We start from the raw sequence: 20,268 nt of genomic DNA, 5'->3' as shown, positions 1-20,268 counted from the left end.
TTGTTGGACCACAAAGGGTGCAAACCCAAGTGTAAGTTTTCGCAAGTAATAAATCACGGTAAGTCCGAGGTCGATCTACAATGAATGATTAGACACGAGAGAATAATTTTTACTATTTTGCAGAAAAGAAAAAAAAATAGGAATTTTGCTTTTGGCTTCCACTCGAAAGTGGAGCAGAGGAATATAATTTAAATTAAAAAGTAAACTATAAAACTAAAATAAATAAATTTGATTTTGAAGATGATATTAGAAAAGACTAGGGTTTCAAGGATCCACCTAGTATTTTATTATATATTCATGAGACATAAAAAAATATAAAATAGATTAAACATGGGTTGATTGAGTATTTGATTTCAAAAACATGAAACAATAAATTAAGCATTCAATATAGTTTCGAATCATAACAAATCAAACAAAGTAAGCATTTGATATAAACAAAAATCATAAGGAATCAAAATAAACTTGTCCTATTAAATTACTTTCAAATAAAAAATCAACCCCACAATTTAATCATTCATCTATGAAGAACAAACAACATGGTCTCAAGAATACATAATAAAATTACTAGGCTTCACCTCTAACCCCAGCTAGAGGTTTAGCCACTCATGGTTATGAAAATAAATTCCATAATTAAAGTACTAAACATAAATTAAAAACAAAGAAAATAAAATTTCAACTTGGTGTCTCTATGCTTTTCTGTGCTCCTTCGCTCTTCAATCTTTTCGGAAGAACAAAGCATGGTATTTAAAGAACTTGCAAGGTCTTTTTGGTACTTTCTTGGTGGTCTAGCTAAGGAAAGAATCACATCTTGCATTAATTACACAGCAGCCCAAGGATGGAAATAAATTAGATCGTGAATCCATGTGTCTTGGTAAAAATTATGGAAAGAAATCATGACATGTCAATCTGATTTGTGCTCCACACGTCCATCACCGGGAGTATATGGAAAGAAAATCAACTTGTGCATGAAAGACATTTGCTTTGGAAAGAAAATCTGCATGATATGGTCCCCACAAGTCTAGAGATAAAATTGATTTGGACCTTCCTTGCATTTTTATGTCAATTCCACAAAAATAACGACATTATTTTTTAAAGACCTACAAAACACTAAAATACCAAAACTAACAAAAAATATTAGAAAATAACAAAACTAAGGGTTTAACAAATATATATTAAGGGGCCCAATTATACACTATTTTACACTCATCAGATTTCACGTTATCGGTTGCACTCACTGAGATTCTACTTAATGAATTTTGATGAGGCATGTTAGAATATGTTACGATATTTAATTTCATGGGATTTGATTTCATCATTGATTGCAATCAAATCAAATCAGATTTGAATAATGACAATTTGTATTGTAAATTCATCAGGACATAAGAGCAAAATGTAGTCATGAGGACTTTATCGTATGGACGTAAGTCTTATACCGAATCACGTAAATATTTTGTATTTATTTTTATTTATTATGCCTTTTCCTTTAATTCTTTTAGGATTATGTTTTCTTTAAGTTATTAAGGTCACCCAACTAGCCGTCCATAAAGAAAGATGATTTGATATTGAGATTTGAAATCATATCAAATATTGAAGTCTAATGCTACGGTTTCTAGTTTTCACATATAAAAAGAAAGAAAAGAAAAGAAAGGTATATTATAATATTAATAATAATAATAATAATAATAATAAATTCTTGCTGCCTTCTGAAGGTTCCAGTCAAGGGATTTTGCCACTTTGCAGCAAACTTAGGGATTTTGAATTTTAATACCAAAAATCAGCCTCTACCCGCCATTACTGCAACTTTATCGTTAACGGCAAGTCTTCCACCTCGGTAAAACCGTTAAAAACAAATAGCATCTATAATCCCATGGACTAAAGCAGTATGTCTACCACTCAATCTTTCCAATAAAATCCCGCCACATCAACCCATTTACTACGTCAGCCGACGTGGATGGAAAGACCTTAAGGCACCGGACATCAAGTACTGTAGAGAAACTTTTTTTCCCCCACTTTTTACTTCCCTTTTGTCCCTCTACGCTCCTCACGCTCCTCCCAGCGAAAGCAAAACTAAAATGCTTTACAGTTCAGTTTTAGATCTACACCAACCAACCAAAAAGATTCCAACAATAAAGTAGGTTTTTTATTGACGTCTGTTTCCCTTAACTGTACAAGAACTTCCACCTCCTAATCTGGGCCCTTAAGAGTGTTCAATCATTGAAAGTACTAGCATTTGCATCACCCACTTGCTTTTTCCAGTTTTTCCAAGGTTTTTGAAAACTTGTGCTCAGTTTTTTATTTCTTCTTCTTCTTCTTCTTCTTCTTCTTCTCTTGCCTGAATGAATTCTAGGGTTTCTAATGATTCTTCTGGGTCAGTTCAGCTTCCATATCACTTTTTTAGTACTGGGTTTGTGATATTTGCTTTGTTTTCCAGATCATTTATTTTGGGTACTTTTTAGGTTTTTTTTTTTTTTTTTTTTTTTTTTTTTTTTTTTTTTTTAATGTTAGTTGTTTAGCATTATGTTTCATCTTGATTTATTTTCTTTTTTTATTTGAGGTGTTCATGGTTGTCTGTTGAAGTTTCCTCGTATAGGGGGTCAGTTAAAGTGGATGTTGTTTAGGTTGTTATAATAACTGATCTCATGCGAATGGCAGGTATAACTTCTTGTCCTTGTTCGGAGGCGTAAAGAGTTTGTCTATCTTGTTGTCTTCATATGGAGGATGGGTCAGTTATAGATTTTATTTGGGTCAGCTGTGATAGATTTTCCCTTTCTGTCTATTTTTGGGACATTACTTAATCCCAAAATAGTACTTTTAAATTCTTGTAGTTTCTGGATTTTATTGAAAAAAGTATATTTAGCTTCATTTATAAGGGAAGAAAAAAAGGAGGGGAGAGTATATTTAGCTTCATTTCCTGCTTTTCTTGGAGCACTGTGCTGGCACAAAGTGTTCCTTGTGTTTCAAAATAATCACTTTTCTTGGAAAGGGTGAGTGCTGCTCCTGGTGGATTGCTTTTTTGGTTGAGAAATGTTCCTTTCCGCTGAGGAAGAACAGATCTCATTGCCTTCAGAAAATGTAAGGGAGTCCTTGAAATCATCCCCTATGGGATCAAACCCAGATTCCCTTGATGGGATCTCACCGGTTTCTGAATCGCACAATGCGCCATCAATTCCGGCCATCTATACTGATGTCAATGTCGTTCCTGAGCACGAAAAGATCGAGCTTAAGCAGTTTATATTGAATCTAGAAGGTAGGATTTTCAATCTCAGTTGAAGCTACATGAGGTCATTGTTTTAATTCCAAGCAAATTAATATCTTGCATTGAATTGGTACTTTAGGGGAGATTGAACTGCTGAGGCTGAAGCAGAGGTCTCTGGATGAGAAGCGGAAAGAAGCATTGAATAAGATATTAGACATCAAAGGTGCATTGAATTCATGGTTGGCTTAATAAATGGTCTTTGTCTTTCTTCTAATGTAGCATTGAATTCAATTTTCAGGCAGCATTCGGGCACTTTGTCGAGTTCGACCATTCTTATTGACAGACAAGGGAAATATTCGTGAATATATTGTAACTGGGTCGGAGAATATTGTGGTTAAGTTGGGTGGAATAAGGAAAGAATTCGAGTTCAATAAGGTTTTCCTACAAGAAGCAAGCCAAGGTTAGTATTGAATATCAATCTGTACGTTGAGTTTTGATTAAATACATATAAATGCCAGTTGCAGAAGAGTCTAATCCTGTTTGAAATTTCTGCAGAGGATGTTTTTGTTGAGGTGGAACCAATCCTCAAATCTGCAGTTGATGGGCACAATGTATGTGTCCTAGCTTACGGCCAAACAGGCACAGGGAAGACATTTACAATGGTTAGTAATTGAAATTTGGATTTACTTTGTTACTGCATTCATGTGGTTGAATGATGATGGGCTGAAATGAATCTACAGGATGGCACAAATGAGAAACCAGGAATTCTTCCCCGTGCCCTGAAAGAGCTCTTCCATCAAGCCTCTATGAATAGCCCATATTCTCTAACATTTTCAATGAGTATGTTGGAGGTTTACATGAGTAATCTTAGAGATCTGCTGGTTCCAAAGCCATCCTGTAGAGCATATGAAGCTTCAACAAAATGGTAATTATTTTTAATCCATTGCGCCATTTAGATTTACCATGTAGAAATAATTTCTTGTTCAAGTTTTTAGACGGCTTACCATAATTTGGCTAACTCTACTACAGCAACCTCACCATTCAAACAGATTCAAAGGGATTTGTGGAAATTGAGGGTCTCACAGATGTTCCAATTCCAGATCTTGCTACTGCCAGATGGTGGTACACTAAGGGGAGAAGTGTCAGATCCACTTCTTGGACTAATGTTAATGAGGCCTCTAGCAGGTCACACTGGTGGGTTATGAGTCTAGTTATAGTTTTCAGATAGTTTTGATGGATTAATTTGGTTTGATAATTACGTCATATGTTTAGCTTTATATAAATAGCTTAACGAGGATCACCATTTATCGACGTTGGGATGCTTCGGAAGCTAAAGCAGAAGTAAGCAAACTGTGGATGGTTGATCTCGGAGGAAGTGAGCGACTACTGAAAACAGGAGCTGCCGGACTGACTCTTGATGAAGGAAGGGCCATAAATCTCTCTCTTTCGGCTTTAGGTGATGTTATTGCTGCTTTGAGGAAGAAGAGGGGCCATGTGCCTTACAGGTAAGTCATCGGATTCTCAGCTTTAGTTGTCTTCTCATTTTTTCTGGATAAACTAGGAGTGGATTCCTAAGTTTATAATTGCTGTGAGATACCCATTTTAAGGTTTTTAGGCCTACCAATTATACTATGTTCTGGCTCAGTTTTCTATTTCTTTGGTTGCAGAAATAGCAAGCTAACTCAAATCCTCAAAGATTCCTTGGGTAATATACTGCATTCTTCTTTATATAATCTTCATACATTTGAAACGATGCACTTGTTTTGATACCATTTCAGAATGAGCTTATTCTTTAGCATAATTGAGATCTGAGGATTATGGCTAATAAAGACAATAAAACTTCTAGCTTTTTTATATGTTGATGGCTCCACTATAAACTGTGCATTTGCACTTAAAAATGCTCTTGATATCAGAAAGGAATTGTTTTTATGTAAAGTTTCAATATCCGCTTTACTTGTCAAATCAAATATGCATTATGTTTTATAATCATATGCTATAGGTGATGGTTCGAAGGTTTTAATGCTTGTGCTTGTAAGCCCATGTGAAAAAGATGTTGGAGAGACAATCTGTTCTTTGAGCTTTGCAAAGAGAGCAAGAGGAATAGAGTCCAATCGAGAACTACCAGATGTATGCTTCTCAAATCTATTTTGGAGCGTTGGTATTTTTGTGAGCATATTTGTGTAACCAATACTTTGTATCCATGCAAGTACAGGAATTGAAGAAGCAAAGAGAAAAAAGGATCATGTTGCTCAAAGAGGACATGAGAGAAGCTGAAGAAGAATGTCAGAAAGTTAGGAATCAAATACAGAAGGCTGAAATCCTGTTAAGTGAAAACAAAAGGCTACTCTCAACTACTTATAGGCTTCTTGAAGATGAAGCGAAGACCCCCATGAGCCCCAAAGAAGATTTGAAAGAAGCTATTGGAACACCTCCAACGTCCAAGAAAGATATTAAAAGAAATCTTTGTAATTCTCGGCCTCATTTCATGACTCCCACTGTGGCCAGTCGCCAAAGGCAAAGTGCTGTTGAAAAAGAGGTTGTAGGAAGAGCAAGAAGTTTGCGATCAGGGACTAGAAGTTTGATCCAGCTTTCAGCTTCCCAGTCACATAGTTATATGGATCCTCGTTTCAAGGCGATTTTACGAAATTCAAATAGAAAATCACGACATGCTGAGACGACTAAACTCCTCAGAGAGAGTCCGAAATGCTATGACTTGGATTCGAAAGTAGACCGCTTGCCGCAAAGCAAGATGGTCACTTCATCAGATCCAAACTTGAGAGTTACACTTGGCCATAGAAGAAGAAGGTCTGATCTAATCTAGGCATGAAAAAGGACTGTTTGCTGATCTTCTGGAGATATCATAATGTGTGCATGTGTGTATTGTTTTAGGTTCACAGTTTTTCCTTTAATTTTTACCTGGAAAAACTTTATAGTGGGTGATGTTGGTCATTATATATGGTAATAGGTTGCTTTGCTGAGGCTTGCTGCCTTTTGGATCTGTTAAGCTGTTTGTTTTGTCTTTTGGGTCCTGTTAATGATTTGTTAACATGTTTTGTAACCCATAAAGGGGCAATAACTCGTGTTTGAACTTTGTTATCATGATGTATGCAAATATTAGATTTGCCTTTTGAAGAGTTTGATTATTACGAGTCCCCCAAAGCACAGATGCCAAGATAACTTTGGAAAAGAAGCTATCATTTTGCTCCCACACTTTCTGGGTTATTATGCATTCACTTTGCCAAACCACCTTTATTTACTTGTCTTTTCTGTCTTCTCCAATATCAAAACACTTGCACTTTGCATCTCTTTTATGTTTTATTACTCCTTGGCTTATGCTTCTTTAAACTTTTTTGTTGTGTGTTATGTTTATCTTTATGGCCATGTTTGCTCTTTTAGCAGTCTGTTATCATGTGGTCTGTTGGTACAGTTTCCGGTATGGTGTGAATCTGCACGTTCCTTTGATGTTCTTCACGCTTCTCAATAACTCTGCAAAACAACAAAACCTAGGGACCCTTCCGGGGATCCCGCTCCGATGCCTAAGTTAGCTTCTGTGAGAGAAATAATGCTCTATGCATAAAAATTGAGTCTTAGTTTATACCTGGGGTATGGGCCTATTTATAGGCATAGAGGTGGAGTCAAACCTGGATTAGGACTCCTGCTCCTTGTTGATTTAGAACTGCTGTCAGAGTTCTATTTGGACTTTAATCCTTTATTAGACTTATAATTGGATATCTTCTTAGACTTCCAATCTGATATCTCTTTAGACTTCTGATCTGATATCTTCTTAGACTTCTGATATGATCATTATTCTTATATGTTTGGACCTTATTAGACTTTTGAATATCCTCTTTGGATCGGGTTGAGTGAGATTTATCCCCAACAGTTACCCCCCAATTCCCTTATCCGAAGCTTGCTTGAATAATGGGAATTCCATGTCTAAGGAAACCCGATCTTTGTCTCCTTCTAAAAACCTGCTAACCTGCAAAACCCGAGGGTTAAATCTTACCCCCCAATTACCTTCTTGTTTTTCCTTAGGGTTTTCTCCCTATATCTTGAAAAACCTGCAAAGCCCGAGGGGTTAAATCCGACCCCCCGAGAAGTTTCTTCTTGCTCTCGGCTAGGACTGATCCGAGAGGCTCCTTCTTTCTCTTGGCTAGGACTGATCCGAGACTCTCCTTCTCGGCTAGGACTGATCCGAGAAGTTTCTTCATGCTCTCGGCTAGGACTGATCCGAGAGGCTCCTTCTCGGTTAGGACTGATCCGAGAAGTTTCTTCATGCTCTCGGCTAGGACTGATCCGAGAGGCTCCTTCTCGGCTAGGACTGATCCGAGAAGTTTTTTTCTTGCTCTCGGCTAGGACTGATCCGAGAGGCTCCTTCTCGGCTAGGACTGATCCGAGAAGTTTCTTCATGCTCTCGGCTAGGACTGATCCGAGAGGCTCCTTCTCGGCTAGGACTGATCCGAGAAGTTTTTTTCTTGCTCTCGGCTAGGACTGATCCGAGAAGTTTCTTCATGCTCTCGGCTAGGACTGATCTGAGAGGCTCCTTCTCGGCTAGGACTGATCCGAGAAGTTTTTTTCTTGCTCTCGGCTAGGACTGATCCGAGAGGCTCCTTCTCGGCTAGGACTGATCCGAGAAGTTTCTTCATGCTCTCGGCTAGGACTGATCCGAGAGGCTCCTTCTCGGCTAGGACTGATCCGAGAAGTTTTTTTCTTACTCTCGGCTAGGACTGATCCGAGAGGCTCCTTCTCGGCTAGGACTGATCCGAGAAGTTTCTTCATGCTCTCGGCTAGGACTGATCCGAGAGGCTCCTTCTCGGCTAGGATTGATCCGAGAAGTTTTTTTTCTTGCTCTCGGCTAGGACTGATCCGAGAGGCTCCTTCTCGGCTAGGACTGATCCGAGAAGTTTCTTCATGCTCTCGGCTAGGACTGATCCGAGAGGCTCCTTCTCGGCTAGGACTGATCCGAGAAGTTTTTTTTCTTGCTCTCGGCTAGGACTGATCCGAGAGGCTCCTTCTCGGCTAGGACTGATCCGAGAGGCTCCTTCTCGGCTAGGACTGATCCGAGAAGTTTTTTTTCTGCAAAAGAAACAACATCAACGGGTTCCTGGTCCCTAGACCGGGAACACTCCGATGCTTAAATCAGCTTTATTCATTTATTCTGAAAATACTTATTCCCAAAATCTGGGGAATTTTCTGTCTAGTCTGAATTAAAAATAAAAGTCTATTTATTTGCAAATATAAATACTAAAAAATAAAAGCAAGCCTGAAATTCCCGAGAGTCCTTTTTATGGGATCACGGGCAGATACTGCTGTTGCCTCGGCTCTCTATGCTGTGGGCTTCTGCTTCTTCGGTCCTCTCTTCTTTCTATGTCATCTCGGGGAGCATTCTCTTGATGCCTCTCGTCTAGCTGAGGACGGTCTCGGGGATAGTAATCCCGTGGCTGTTGATCTCGGGGCTGATAGTCCTGATGATTCCGAGGCCTGTTATTTCCTGGATGGTTTCGTCGCTCTCCCAAGAACCGAACCAGCTTGCCATTCTTTATGAATTCTTCTATTAACAACCTTAGGGTTACGCACCCCTCGGTGTAATGACCTGCTTGTTTATGGAAATCACAATACTTCCCTGCATTCCTATAAGGAGGATTACCTGGTATCTTTTGCGGTTCCCGAAACGCCGGATCTCTCTTGATCTCTATGAGGACTTCTGATATCTCGGCATTGAGAGGTGTAAAGTTGTAATCTTTGAACTTCTTTACCTGCCTCTGCTCTTCCCAATCAGCTTTCTTGAATTCTTTCCTTTTCTTTTCTGGGGCTGTCTCTCGGGGTAGTCTAGAACTGGCCATAGACTTCAGCGTCTCTTCCTGATTGATGAATTCTTCTACCTTATCCATGAGGCCCTGCAAGGTACTCGGTTGCTTCCGGATCAACTTCTTCATTAAAAGCTCCTCGGGTGAAATTCCCTGATAAATGGCAGCAAAGATCATATCCTCGGTCGGATCTTCTACCGTAGCCTTCTCTCGGTTGAACCGAGCCATAAACTCTTTAAGACTCTCATTGCCCTGCTGGTGCAATGATAGCAAATATCCCGAAGGCTTCTTCCTTGTCCGGAAAGCCAAGAACTCCGTTAGGAATATCTTGGACAATTCTTTGAACTGATCAACAGAATTCGGGGGCAGCTTCCTGAACCAGTCTCGGGCATTCCCCGCAAGAGTAAGAGGGAAGGCCCGACATGCTACTTCATCGGGTGTCCCGTGAAGGTCTAGATGAGCTTTGAAATTCTCTAGGTGATCCAAGGGATCTCTGTCTCCTGCATAACTTAGAATTTGGGGTACCTTAAACTTATCGGGAAGCTGATAGTCTGCCACCCGTCTGGTGAAGGGTGAGTCTGTACCCATTAGGAGCTTGTCCACCATTACGGATCTGCTTTTGTCCTTTCTTTCCATCTCCATGTACGTGCACCTTCTCTCCAGCTCGGCAATAATTCTGCTCAGATCTCCTTGGCGGTCATCCTCCCTCCGAGAATTAATGTTGCTATTGTGATCTTCTTCCTCACGCTCATCCCTGTTCATCTCGGGATTGGGCTGTCTCGTCCTCATGCGTAACAATTCTGCATTTAAGTCTTCAATCTGGGCTTCCAACGCTGCTATGCGATCTTGATCTCCACCCCCCGGGGGAGGGTTCGGTGGAGGCTGCAAATTATTCTGAATAGCCGATTCCTGTGGGGCCACGGGCTGTCGATTGGTCTGGCTTCCGGAACGTGTGTTCATCACCATGCTGGATCTTCTTTTTCTTTTATGAGGAACGAATAATCAGTTCCCACAGACGGCGCCAAACTGTTGGTACAATTTCCGGTATGGTGTGAATCTGCACGTTCCTTTGATGTTCTTCACGCTTCTCAATAACTCTGCAAAACAACAAAACCTAGGGACCCTTCCGGGGATCCCGCTCCGATGCCTAAGTTAGCTTCTGTGAGAGAAATAATGCTCTATGCATAAAAATTGAGTCTTAGTTTATACCTGGGGTATGGGCCTATTTATAGGCATAGAGGTGGAGTCAAACCTGGATTAGGACTCCTGCTCCTTGTTGATTTAGAACTGCTGTCAGAGTTCTATTTGGACTTTAATCCTTTATTAGACTTATAATTGGATATCTTCTTAGACTTCCAATCTGATATCTCTTTAGACTTCTGATCTGATATCTTCTTAGACTTCTGATATGATCATTATTCTTATATGTTTGGACCTTATTAGACTTTTGAATATCCTCTTTGGATCGGGTTGAGTGAGATTTATCCCCAACATGGTCTTTTTATTTAAACCGGACCCAGCTTAGCCCTCTTGTAAGCAAGCTCGGGCAACCCAAATCTAAATCTAGCCTTCGGGCCTTCGGCCAGTCTACCCCATCTTTCAGCCCTGCTGATTCCTACATCTTTCTTATTCTAGTTTCTTTGATATACACATTTCTTAGGGTAGTTTAATGCTATAGAATGATGTTTATTTGGACATATGAATAAGTATTATCAGGAATATAAAAAGTTGAAATGAAATTATCATTCTTATTTGTTCGTTTGGTGACAAAAAAATGACTAAATTTTTTAATATACCCTTATTTATTAAAAATAACATAGGAGTAACATCTCCTTCTCTTAGTCACGCCATCCCAATCACCACGCGAGAGTGGTTGGACCACTTGATTTGGTGGTAGTGATCACCAAATCTGAGCCATTTGATGGTTGCACGAAATGGCAACAAGCATCAAGACTTCGGTATCAATAAATACTCCATCGTCAGGCTCAATTTGAGCTTTTAACATGCCCCGACCCTTTGTAATGTTCAAAAGGAAAAAATAAACCACATTTTCCTCTCTTGCCATTTTTCACAAGTAATATGGAGAAAACTCCCAGAGTCTTTGAAAAATATTCCTTACAACTTCCTTGTAAACTCACATGATTGTCCACATAAATGGCACGTTGCACAACATGAGTAAAAAAATTAACAATAAAATTTAACAGGTACATTTAATTGTTTAGAGATCGGCACGATAGTTCACATGAATGATGTGTTGACTACTGCATCTGTTTGAAAGAGACTTGTAGTAAAGCTATAGTATCATAGTCTACAACTCCACACGAATATCATGTGGCCCAATATGAGTAAAAATAAAATAAAATTAAGCAACAAAATTTGGAAAGTAAATTTAATAGTTTAGGGATGATTGATATGTGAACAACATTCGTCTCCCAAGAAAAACGCCGTCGTTTAGCAACCTGAAGCAAACCAAACTCTAATCGATGAAAAACGCTGTCGTTTCAAAGAATAAAAGTAATCGTCGATCCGAGACTCCGAGTTTGCTAAAATACACAAGACAGAAAGACACAGAGAGACACAGGCACACATGGCCATCTCATCGTCCTCGGCGTCACCGAAGGGCGTGGTGGTGACAGTCCCAGTTCTAGTACTCGCGGCCTCGGTGGCCGCCGTGTTCTTATTCTTCCTCTTGTCGTCTCTCTCCTCCTGTTCATGCCCCGGTACCGATGTCGGCGTCGGTGTCCCCGTGTCCGGTGGTGGTGGTGTTTCCGTGTCGACGAGAAAAGAGGATGTGGAGTGGGTAAAGGAGCAGATCCGAGTGAATGGCCTCCACATGCAAGATAATGTCCTCCGTAAGGGCATTAACCCTCGCACCCGAGCCCAGCAGCTCCAGGATCTCTCAGAGTCCGTTGTCTCTCTCTCACTCTGTGTTTGTGTGTGGGTAGTTTTGTGAGTGAACAAATTTCTGATGTGGGTTTGTGCCTTTGTGGGGTACTTATTTATTGATTTATTTACGCATTGCTTGCTCTCTCAGTTCGGATTTTGCCGATTTGAATTTTATGTTTTAGTGTCTGTATTGTTTCAGAATTGTGTTTAAGCTTGTTTCTCTCTGTTTGTGTGTGTTGGGGGGAGGGGGTGGTTCGGTGTTGGGTCTGGGATTGAGTGATTTGGGGTTTAGGCAGGAAGTTGGAGAAGACGGTGGCTTGGAGGAGAAAGAATGGGAAAGATGTGAGAATGGATTTTTTTTTTTTTTCGATGAATAAAAAACTTTATAAAGCACAACCTCAACATCCAACAAACACTCCAGTGAAGACTGGAAGCACTCCTGCATAGAGACAAAGAAACCCCCTAGCTAGGATACCAAATACCAAACAACACAGCCTACTACTCCTCAACGAAACACAACTAATAAAGCAACAAACTGCTACACACAACCAAAACAACAGAACAGAAAACAAAACACTTCCTCTGGGAACTACATCTAGTACATCCGGCACTCCATATTTGGAGACTGCAACACCATCAACTAGAGCTCTAAATTGCAAAAGAAATCCCCAGCTCAGAAACACAGCTACCCTTCAATCCAATCAGACCAACTAGAAAAGGGAACAAAACCTCCTCTATAATCAACTCCTCTGTAATCAAAACAGCTGGAAACTATATTCGAAAACCAACACAATGGAACAAAGACTAAAAGCCCTCCACTTCTCAGCATCAGAAAGATCCAAAAAACCAGAAATAGCACCACAGTAACAGCAGCCAGCAGCTAAGGCAGCATCAAATGCAAATTCCATCTATGCACAAGAGGTAAGTGGTTTGATAGATTTTTAAATCTACCTTTAGCCAAGATCCGAGACCTAACTTCCCACAAAATACAAGCCACAATAGCCTCTTCAGATTTGGGAGTATTCCCATGTAGAAGATCATTTCTATGTCTCCACAAATGATAAATCACAGCCCCAAAGCATAACTTCCCCAAGCAAGCCTTAAGATTTTTCCCCTTAAGCATAGCAATACCCCACTCAATAACATCCTCCCAAAAAACAGGAATATTATCAAATAAACATTCAGCCAAAACTGTCCTCCACACTCTCCTGCTGAAACTACAAGTAAAGAAAAGGTGATCCCGAGCCTCCATCCCTCCATGACAGAATAAGCAATTCACATCACCCGTATACCCCCAGCAAACCATCTTCTGTTTAGTGACTAAAGCATCCCTACAAGCCAACCAACAAATAAATGAATGCCGAGGAATGGCTAAAGAAAACCAAACCAATTTCCACCAAGAGACTTCCGGAAACTTAACCCTCAACCTATCCCAAGTTTCAGCACAAGAAAAAGTCCCCTTTTTTGATAACCAAATAGGAGTATCTACACCCCCAATTTTAATCCCCGGCAGTTGGCTTTGAATATCCACCAAAGCCTCTGATCTAACCCCCTGCCAAAACCAATCTCCATTAAGAATAATAGAGGAGAGCTTAATGTTAGTATGGAAACCTGAATCATATATCACCCTAAAACCATAGTGATCACACAAGTAACCAATAGGGTGCCAATGATCATGCCAAAGGAAAATATTACTCCCATCACCAACCTGAAACCGGATGAAAGACTTAGCAATATCCCTAAGCTGAAGAATCTTTTTCCAGCTCCAAGAACAAGACTTAGGAATAGAGAGTTGCCACAAACTCCTACCCTTCAGCCAATTAGCTTCAATCCATGCCACCCAAAGAGAACCAGCTTTGGCAAAAAGGTTCCAAATGTGATTTAACATTGAAACTTGATTCCAAAGGTCAATTCTTCTAATCCCTAAGCCACCTTCCTTCTTAGGAACACAAATCCTTTCCCAAGATACCTTAGCATGAGCTTTAACATCACCACCACTCCAAAGAAATCTGTTAAATTTCTGCTCTAAAAGGTAGATAATCTTTTTAGGAAGAATAAACACCCGAGTCCAGAAATTCTGCAGACTAAATAAAACTGAAGATAGAAGCTGTAACCTTCCAGCAAAAGAGAGCTTCCTAACCAACCAGGAATCAATTCTGGACGAAACCTTAGAGATCAAACAATCACAATCCGCAGCAGACATGCGTTTAGTGAGAAGAGGAACCCCAAGATACCTTACAGGTAAAGCCCCTTCAGGCATATGCAGGAGATGGAGAATGTCCTGCTTCTCAGGAGCAGCAACACCCGCAAAGAAAACAGAACTCTTAGAAGATTAATATGTGAGAATGGATTTAGAAGAGAATGAAGGTTAAGAAGAGGAATGGGACAATAATTTGTGGAAATGTGGGTTGCTTAGGATTGATATGTATATGAAGGAGGGCCGAAGGGAAAGTGTGATAGACAATGGGAAATTCAGAGGAAATGCAAGGAATTTTTGGGAAATCTTTTTGGGGCATCCTCTCTCTCTCTCTCTCTCTCTCTCTCTCATACACACACTGACACATGCACACAATGCTCAATGTGTTTATTGGAAGTTCTATATTATCGTCACATTTTTGTTTTAAAACAATGGTGAGGTTTTTATGAAAAACAGATTTTATGTTTGCAGGCGATTGAGTGCATGCAAGAAATCGCCTATATTTGATATTGGAGTCTGTAAAACATCGTAACTGTATTCTTTGGATACCGGTTTTAGATTTGTGATACTATTCGCCATGGTTTCAGTTGATTAGTGCTCCTCTTTTTTGGATGGGGTAAGTTATGCTTTCTTTGTTTTTGGCTGGTTGGGTGAGGTTGGATTGGATGGGTCTTGGCTTCAAATGTGGAGGAAAAAAAAATCAATTGGTTGTTGAGAAGCACTGGAATAGAGAGAAGATAAAAAGTTGTAGAACTTAGACCTGTAGGAACCTGATAAAGCGCATACTAAATAAACCATGTCATTAAAAGCTCCTTTTTCTTCTCCCCCCCTCCATTTAGTTCTGTTAGCAACCAAAGTTGGTAGAACTTCATAAACTATATTTAGTGCTTGTTCAGTCATTTCTTGCAGCTTCAGCATTCTTTATCTGTTATATGTATCAATTCTATGTTCGTGTTTTTGTATTTGTAGTGTTTGGATAGATATATGTGTTCAATGCACATCTTAGAGTTTGTAGATATCCCTTTCTGTGTGTTTTTATGACTATCCTTGTCAAGATTATAATCAAATTCCTTTTTCCAGGTTCAAAGGCATATCACATTATGAAGGACCTGAAGCAAACAACCACACTGCTCTCCCTTGTCCTGGAGGGCTTCTTGTTGAAGAGCACCACAGCAACTATGGAGAGCCCTGGGCAGGCGGGCGAGATGTGTTTGAATTCCTCGCTGTATCCGCCCATCTCACGCCTGATTCACATGTCCTCGAGGTTGGCTGTGGCACCCTTAGAGTTGGCTTGCATTTCATTCGCTATCTCAATCCTGGGCATTACAATTGTCTTGAAAGGGATGAGCTCTCTCTGATGGCTGCATTTAGATATGAGCTTCCTTCCCAAGGGCTCCTATACAAGCGCCCTTTGATTGTGAGAGGCGAGGATATGGATTTCACTAGGTTTGGTTCAGGAATTGTGTATGATTTGATATATGCTAGTGCTGTCTTTCTTCATATGCCTGATAAGCTTGTGTGGACGGGCCTTGAGAGGTTAGCAAGTAAATTGAAACCTTATGATGGGCGAATCTTTGTGTCACATAACATAAAGTTCTGTTCCCGTTTGGGTGGAGAGGAGTGTACGAAGCGGCTCACAAGTTTGGGGCTTGAGTATGGTGGAAAGCATACACATGATAGCTTGCTTTTCAATCACTATGAGATCTGGTTTGAGTTTAAACGGTCGAAAGCTTAGGACTTTGTGGATTTTTTAATTTATCCTCGGATTTAGTTTTTCATAGTTCGGAAGCAGGTATCGAAGCTACAGGTGGCCTGTAACTACTGCAACCAGAAAGCTAGAGTCTTCAACTTCCTGTCGATAAATGCATATGGAAGGGTGAGGGATAACAAATTGATGGATCAATAGCTTGAGCGCAAAGTTGAACCTGTGTTGTATTGTTGAGTACAAAGTATTCATTGGAAGCTGTAAATTAGGTGTATGGAATTGTCATGTCATGAAATGGCTACAAGAGATGTGTTAACATATTCTTTTTCTTTTATTTCTTCTTCTTCGTTGATTTTATGGTGGTTCCTTTTGTTGCACAAGAGCATGATTCGATGTAGAAATACAGAGGAAAAGGTTTACAAAATATTTTGCTTCAAATTTTCTCTTGTATCTTACCATGACACGGCAGATTTTTTTCATCATATACTTATTCTTGGTCTCAGGCATTCTGTCCATACACAAATAAACCCACGCACAGAAACCCATGGCTCCTAAGTATTCAATGTTGAGGCATGTAATTTTTTACGGATTGAGATTCCCTTTAATGGTAGGGTATGCAATTCATTGATTCAGGCCGTTTATTCTAAATTGAGTCACTAGGCATTTAAAATGAACGAAAAAAATTATTAAAAAAAAAAAACTTTACAGCCCGGCCAGAGTAGTGGGAGGACCACTGTTTCATTCCAAAGAAGTGGGGGCCGGCCACCCAAAACAAAATAAAAAAAAGGGATGGGCCGACCACTCCTCACTCAAAAGGGATGGTCGGGTCAATTATGGGGTAATTGACCACCCCCTTAAAGGGTGAGGGGATGGTTGAACCACCCCAGCCATTTCCTTGAAAAGTGTGAGGGTGGTTGGTCATCCTTTAGCCTTTTTTTTTTTTTTTGGGACCAACCACCCAATTGAAAGTGGAGATGATCGGTCAATCCCTGAAAGTGCAGTGGCTAACCACCTTAAGAGGTGGTTCGGCCACCCTAAACACTCTCTTAAGAGTGACCGACCAAACTCTTGGGGCGAGGAGGTGGTCGTCCCACCCCTAAAGCTATTTTATGGGTGGCCGACCACCTTCTTGTGGATGAGGGAGTGATTCTTCCAAAATAAAAATAAAAATCAAGGAGTGGTTGGCCACTCCTTCCACTCCTTCAAAACGGGCGGTCATCAATTTTATTTTTTTTAATATTCATTGTAAATGCTTAGGTGGTCAACTTAGGCCATTCATTCTCTGAATTGCTAGAAACGCATCCCAACTCCATAGATGTCTACTATTAAAGGGCATATCGTGGAACCTACATCCAGTTCGATTGAGAAGAGCATTTGTATTCTGCAACCTCCTCTCACTCTTAATAACAAGAGCACTTAAAACCACTCAGGTTTAATGCACTCCTAACCCATTGAGGACCATTTACAGATGAAGCAACCAAAACTTTTTTCCTTATCCTTGCTCTGTCTTTGGATTTGCTTTTTATTTTTATTTTTATTATTATTATTATTATACTAATTAAATAAGGAAAAAAGTTACAAAGAAAGATCATTCTCACTTCTAATCCAAAAGGAAGAGAGAATGGAGAATTCTATAAACGAAAAATGGTTGGGTTCCCTAACAACATATCCAAAACGAAATACAATAGTGCAAAATATAAACAAAGGTTAAGAAAATGGGCAAACAAGTGACCCGGTCCTCTTAAGGGATAGCACAAGGAGGTTACAGAAGCAAAATGGGTACAGATTAAAGTGAATCTATCTGAACCCCCACTTGAGAACAACAACAATTACCGAAAGGAGACTGAAACGGAAGATGCATTGTCATAGTCTGATACAAAGCTGAAGAGTATAGATGTACCAACACAAATATGGTTACAAAAGTCTCCACTCGAAGATCTAAATGCCAAAGAGGAGGGAGACAATAACCCACAAAACACAACAGCAACAAAAAAAAAAATAAAAATAAAAAATTGTAAAACACAAGCAAGAAAAAAATACAGTGAAAACAAAAATAACAGAAATAAAGCCCAATGAGCAGCAACTTCAACAGAGGGCGAGGCTGAGGAAGACCGGCTGGAAAGCTTTTGGCAGCAACTTGGATGATTGGAACTAGAAGAAGGATGCATCAGCGGAACGGTGCGAGGCTAAAGAACACAATGGTATGGCGGGTCGGAGCGGAGAGGACAACATATCTGGCTTGAAAAGTTCCGAATTTGAGATCCACCGTAGAACCGTGAATGGTGCGCTGGCTAGGGTTGGAACACAACCAAAGGACAATGACTAGGCGGAGCGAGGTTGATTGGTGGAGGTTGAACGGCGGTGTAGCTTCTCTGTGGCAAAAAGAAAAAGAAAAAAAAGAGACATGTGACGGAGGGGGAGGAGACACGGCCACACAAGGCGAAGGGGAGTAGGGGAGGAGGGAGTCCCTCCTCCTATCCGGGCAAAAAGCGCACAGAGATGAAAGAGAGCCCTTGTTGAGGAGGTGGAGATGTTGCAGGTGAAGAGAATAAACAAATTATCTCTTGAGAGAGAAGTAGGGGCCAAATAACTTCTCTTGGATCTTTTATTTTTGATTTCCCTTGACGCCACAACATTCTTGCTCTCCTTGGTGCTATCATGTCTTCTTTCACTCTAATTGTCATTGTCCCATGACTCAGGCTCATGATTGTTTTCTTTAAAGGTTCTTTCTAGCCTATAATTGACTAAGTCTTTAATAGTCACAATAGCGGTGGGTAAAGTTCGAACCCCTTACCTTTGCAATTCTTTTTGCACTCAATGTTGCAACCATAACATGACATTAAACAGTTTGTCCTCTTAGACATGGTCTTGATATCCAATACAAACAAATTGAAAGATTTCATGTAATTCCTTTACTGGATCAATATGTTTTAGTTTATGCAACGTGTCCATTGCAAAAGGTATAGGTTTCCTTTACGAATCTATAGGTCTAGATTCTCTTTATGAACCTACTCGATTTATCATTTCCTGTGTTTTGTTACCAGGTTCTCTGTTCCATGCTTGCTAATTGAACGTGTAACAAATGAGATATGGGTAATGAAAGAGAAAACTAGACAAAAAAGAAGAAGGAAAGTAATTAAGAGATTTTTAGGGTAGTAAGGTATTTCTAGGAACCATACGTCTCCATGAAAACAACAATCGGTTGAAATAATAACTCTAATCTCCCCTTTTATTAATGAACGTGGGGTGCCTTATATAAGCTCACAAAAAGAATTTGAATGCAAATATAATTATAAAGAATAGCATGCATGCCTATCATTGATAATCCTAATAATAATATACAACCCTAATCCTCATAAGACTCCTAACAAAAGGTAAAAGTACTTGAATTGTTTTGTAATTCTCTCACTTGTATTTTCACCAGCAATGTACATGGTAATTTATATACATGAATACTCATTACGTTACAAAAGCATCATTCCATGATTTATAGGTTTATTTAATGACAAATATGATTGTCATTCATTGTGTAGGTCATCAACAGATTTCCTTGACTTCTGCAGAGGAGCGTTTCTTTCTTGCTGGGACATTACTTCCTTATCTTCATAATGAGACATTACTTTTGTAGAGTTGGCAAAAGATGCTACAACATGATATACACTAGAATCTTCCCTTATAGGGTGTTGTTCATGAGCTGTAGCATTAGTAAGGTAAGCCTTCATTGCTTGAGGTGATTTGCATTCATGAGCTGTAGCGTTGGTAACGTTACTAACGTAAGTCTTAATAGGTCCCCACAATAAGCGAAAGAGCAAAGAGTCACACAGGGTAGCATAACGGGTGGAGACTAATGGCTTGGTAAAAATATCTGCTCTTTGGTCCTTGGTAGAGATAAAACAAACCATTAGATTTTTGGAAGCAACTTTGTCACGGACGAAGTGGAAATCAATTTCAATATGCTTTGTGCGGGCATTGAACATAGGATTGGCCATGAGATATGTGGCGCCGAGGTTGTCACACCATAAGGTGGGTGGATGAGGTAAAAAAATACCCAATTCTTTTAAGAGTGATTGTAGCCATTGAAGTTTGGCAATGGCGTTTGCTAAAGAGCGATATTCTGTTTCAGTACTAGAGCAAGAGACAGTAGCTTGCTTACGGGAGCTCCAGGATATTAAATTAGAACCCAGATAAATGCAATAGCCTCCAGTAGAGCGCCGATTATCAGGACAATTGGCCTAATCAACACCTGGGTAGGCATGGAGATTAGTAGAGGATTGTCATCGAATAAATAATCCATGATACAAAGTGTGCTTCAAATAGCGTAAGATCCGCTTAACTGTAGTCCAGTGATTTACTGTTGGGTGTTGAAGGAACTGGCATACCTTATTTACAGCAAATGATACATTCGGGCGAGTAAGAGAGAGATACTGCAAGGACCCCACAATACTACGGTACAGTGAAGGATCTGAAAATGCTTCAC

General features: G+C 39.9%; 2 protein-coding genes across 3 annotated transcripts; both read left to right on the top strand.

Moving 5' to 3' along the window:
- The first annotated feature begins 2,095 nt into the window (after window positions 1-2,095).
- On the top strand, window positions 2,096-6,330 carry LOC133852043 (kinesin-like protein KIN-14U). Of its 2 annotated transcripts, XM_062288713.1 has the most exons (11): window positions 2,096-2,266; window positions 2,653-3,247; window positions 3,336-3,419; window positions 3,495-3,656; window positions 3,752-3,858; window positions 3,937-4,121; window positions 4,226-4,390; window positions 4,483-4,701; window positions 4,864-4,901; window positions 5,196-5,323; window positions 5,409-6,330. In XM_062288713.1, exons 2-11 carry the CDS (start codon window positions 3,025-3,027, stop codon window positions 6,015-6,017), a joined length of 1,920 nt encoding a protein of 639 aa, XP_062144697.1. In that variant the 5' UTR covers window positions 2,096-2,266; window positions 2,653-3,024; the 3' UTR covers window positions 6,018-6,330. The 2 variants fall into 2 exon arrangements, with proteins under 2 accessions (XP_062144697.1, XP_062144696.1); XM_062288712.1 differs by lacking the exon at window positions 2,096-2,266 and having other exon boundaries at window positions 2,289-3,247.
- A 5,206-nt stretch (window positions 6,331-11,536) lies between these two features.
- LOC133852411 (uncharacterized) lies at window positions 11,537-16,125 on the top strand. Its single transcript, XM_062289168.1, has 2 exons — window positions 11,537-11,907; window positions 15,167-16,125. The coding sequence occupies exons 1-2, from the start codon at window positions 11,591-11,593 to the stop codon at window positions 15,819-15,821; spliced, it is 972 nt and encodes a 323-aa protein (XP_062145152.1). The 5' UTR covers window positions 11,537-11,590; the 3' UTR covers window positions 15,822-16,125.
- Window positions 16,126-20,268: the final 4,143 nt, after the last annotated feature.

The sequence above is a fragment of the Alnus glutinosa genome, chromosome 12 (genome assembly GCF_958979055.1).
Source record: "Alnus glutinosa chromosome 12, dhAlnGlut1.1, whole genome shotgun sequence".
NCBI lineage: Eukaryota > Viridiplantae > Streptophyta > Magnoliopsida > Fagales > Betulaceae > Alnus > Alnus glutinosa.
The sequence above is the reverse complement of the archived record's forward strand: the minus strand, read 5'-3'. Positions and strand labels throughout refer to the sequence as shown.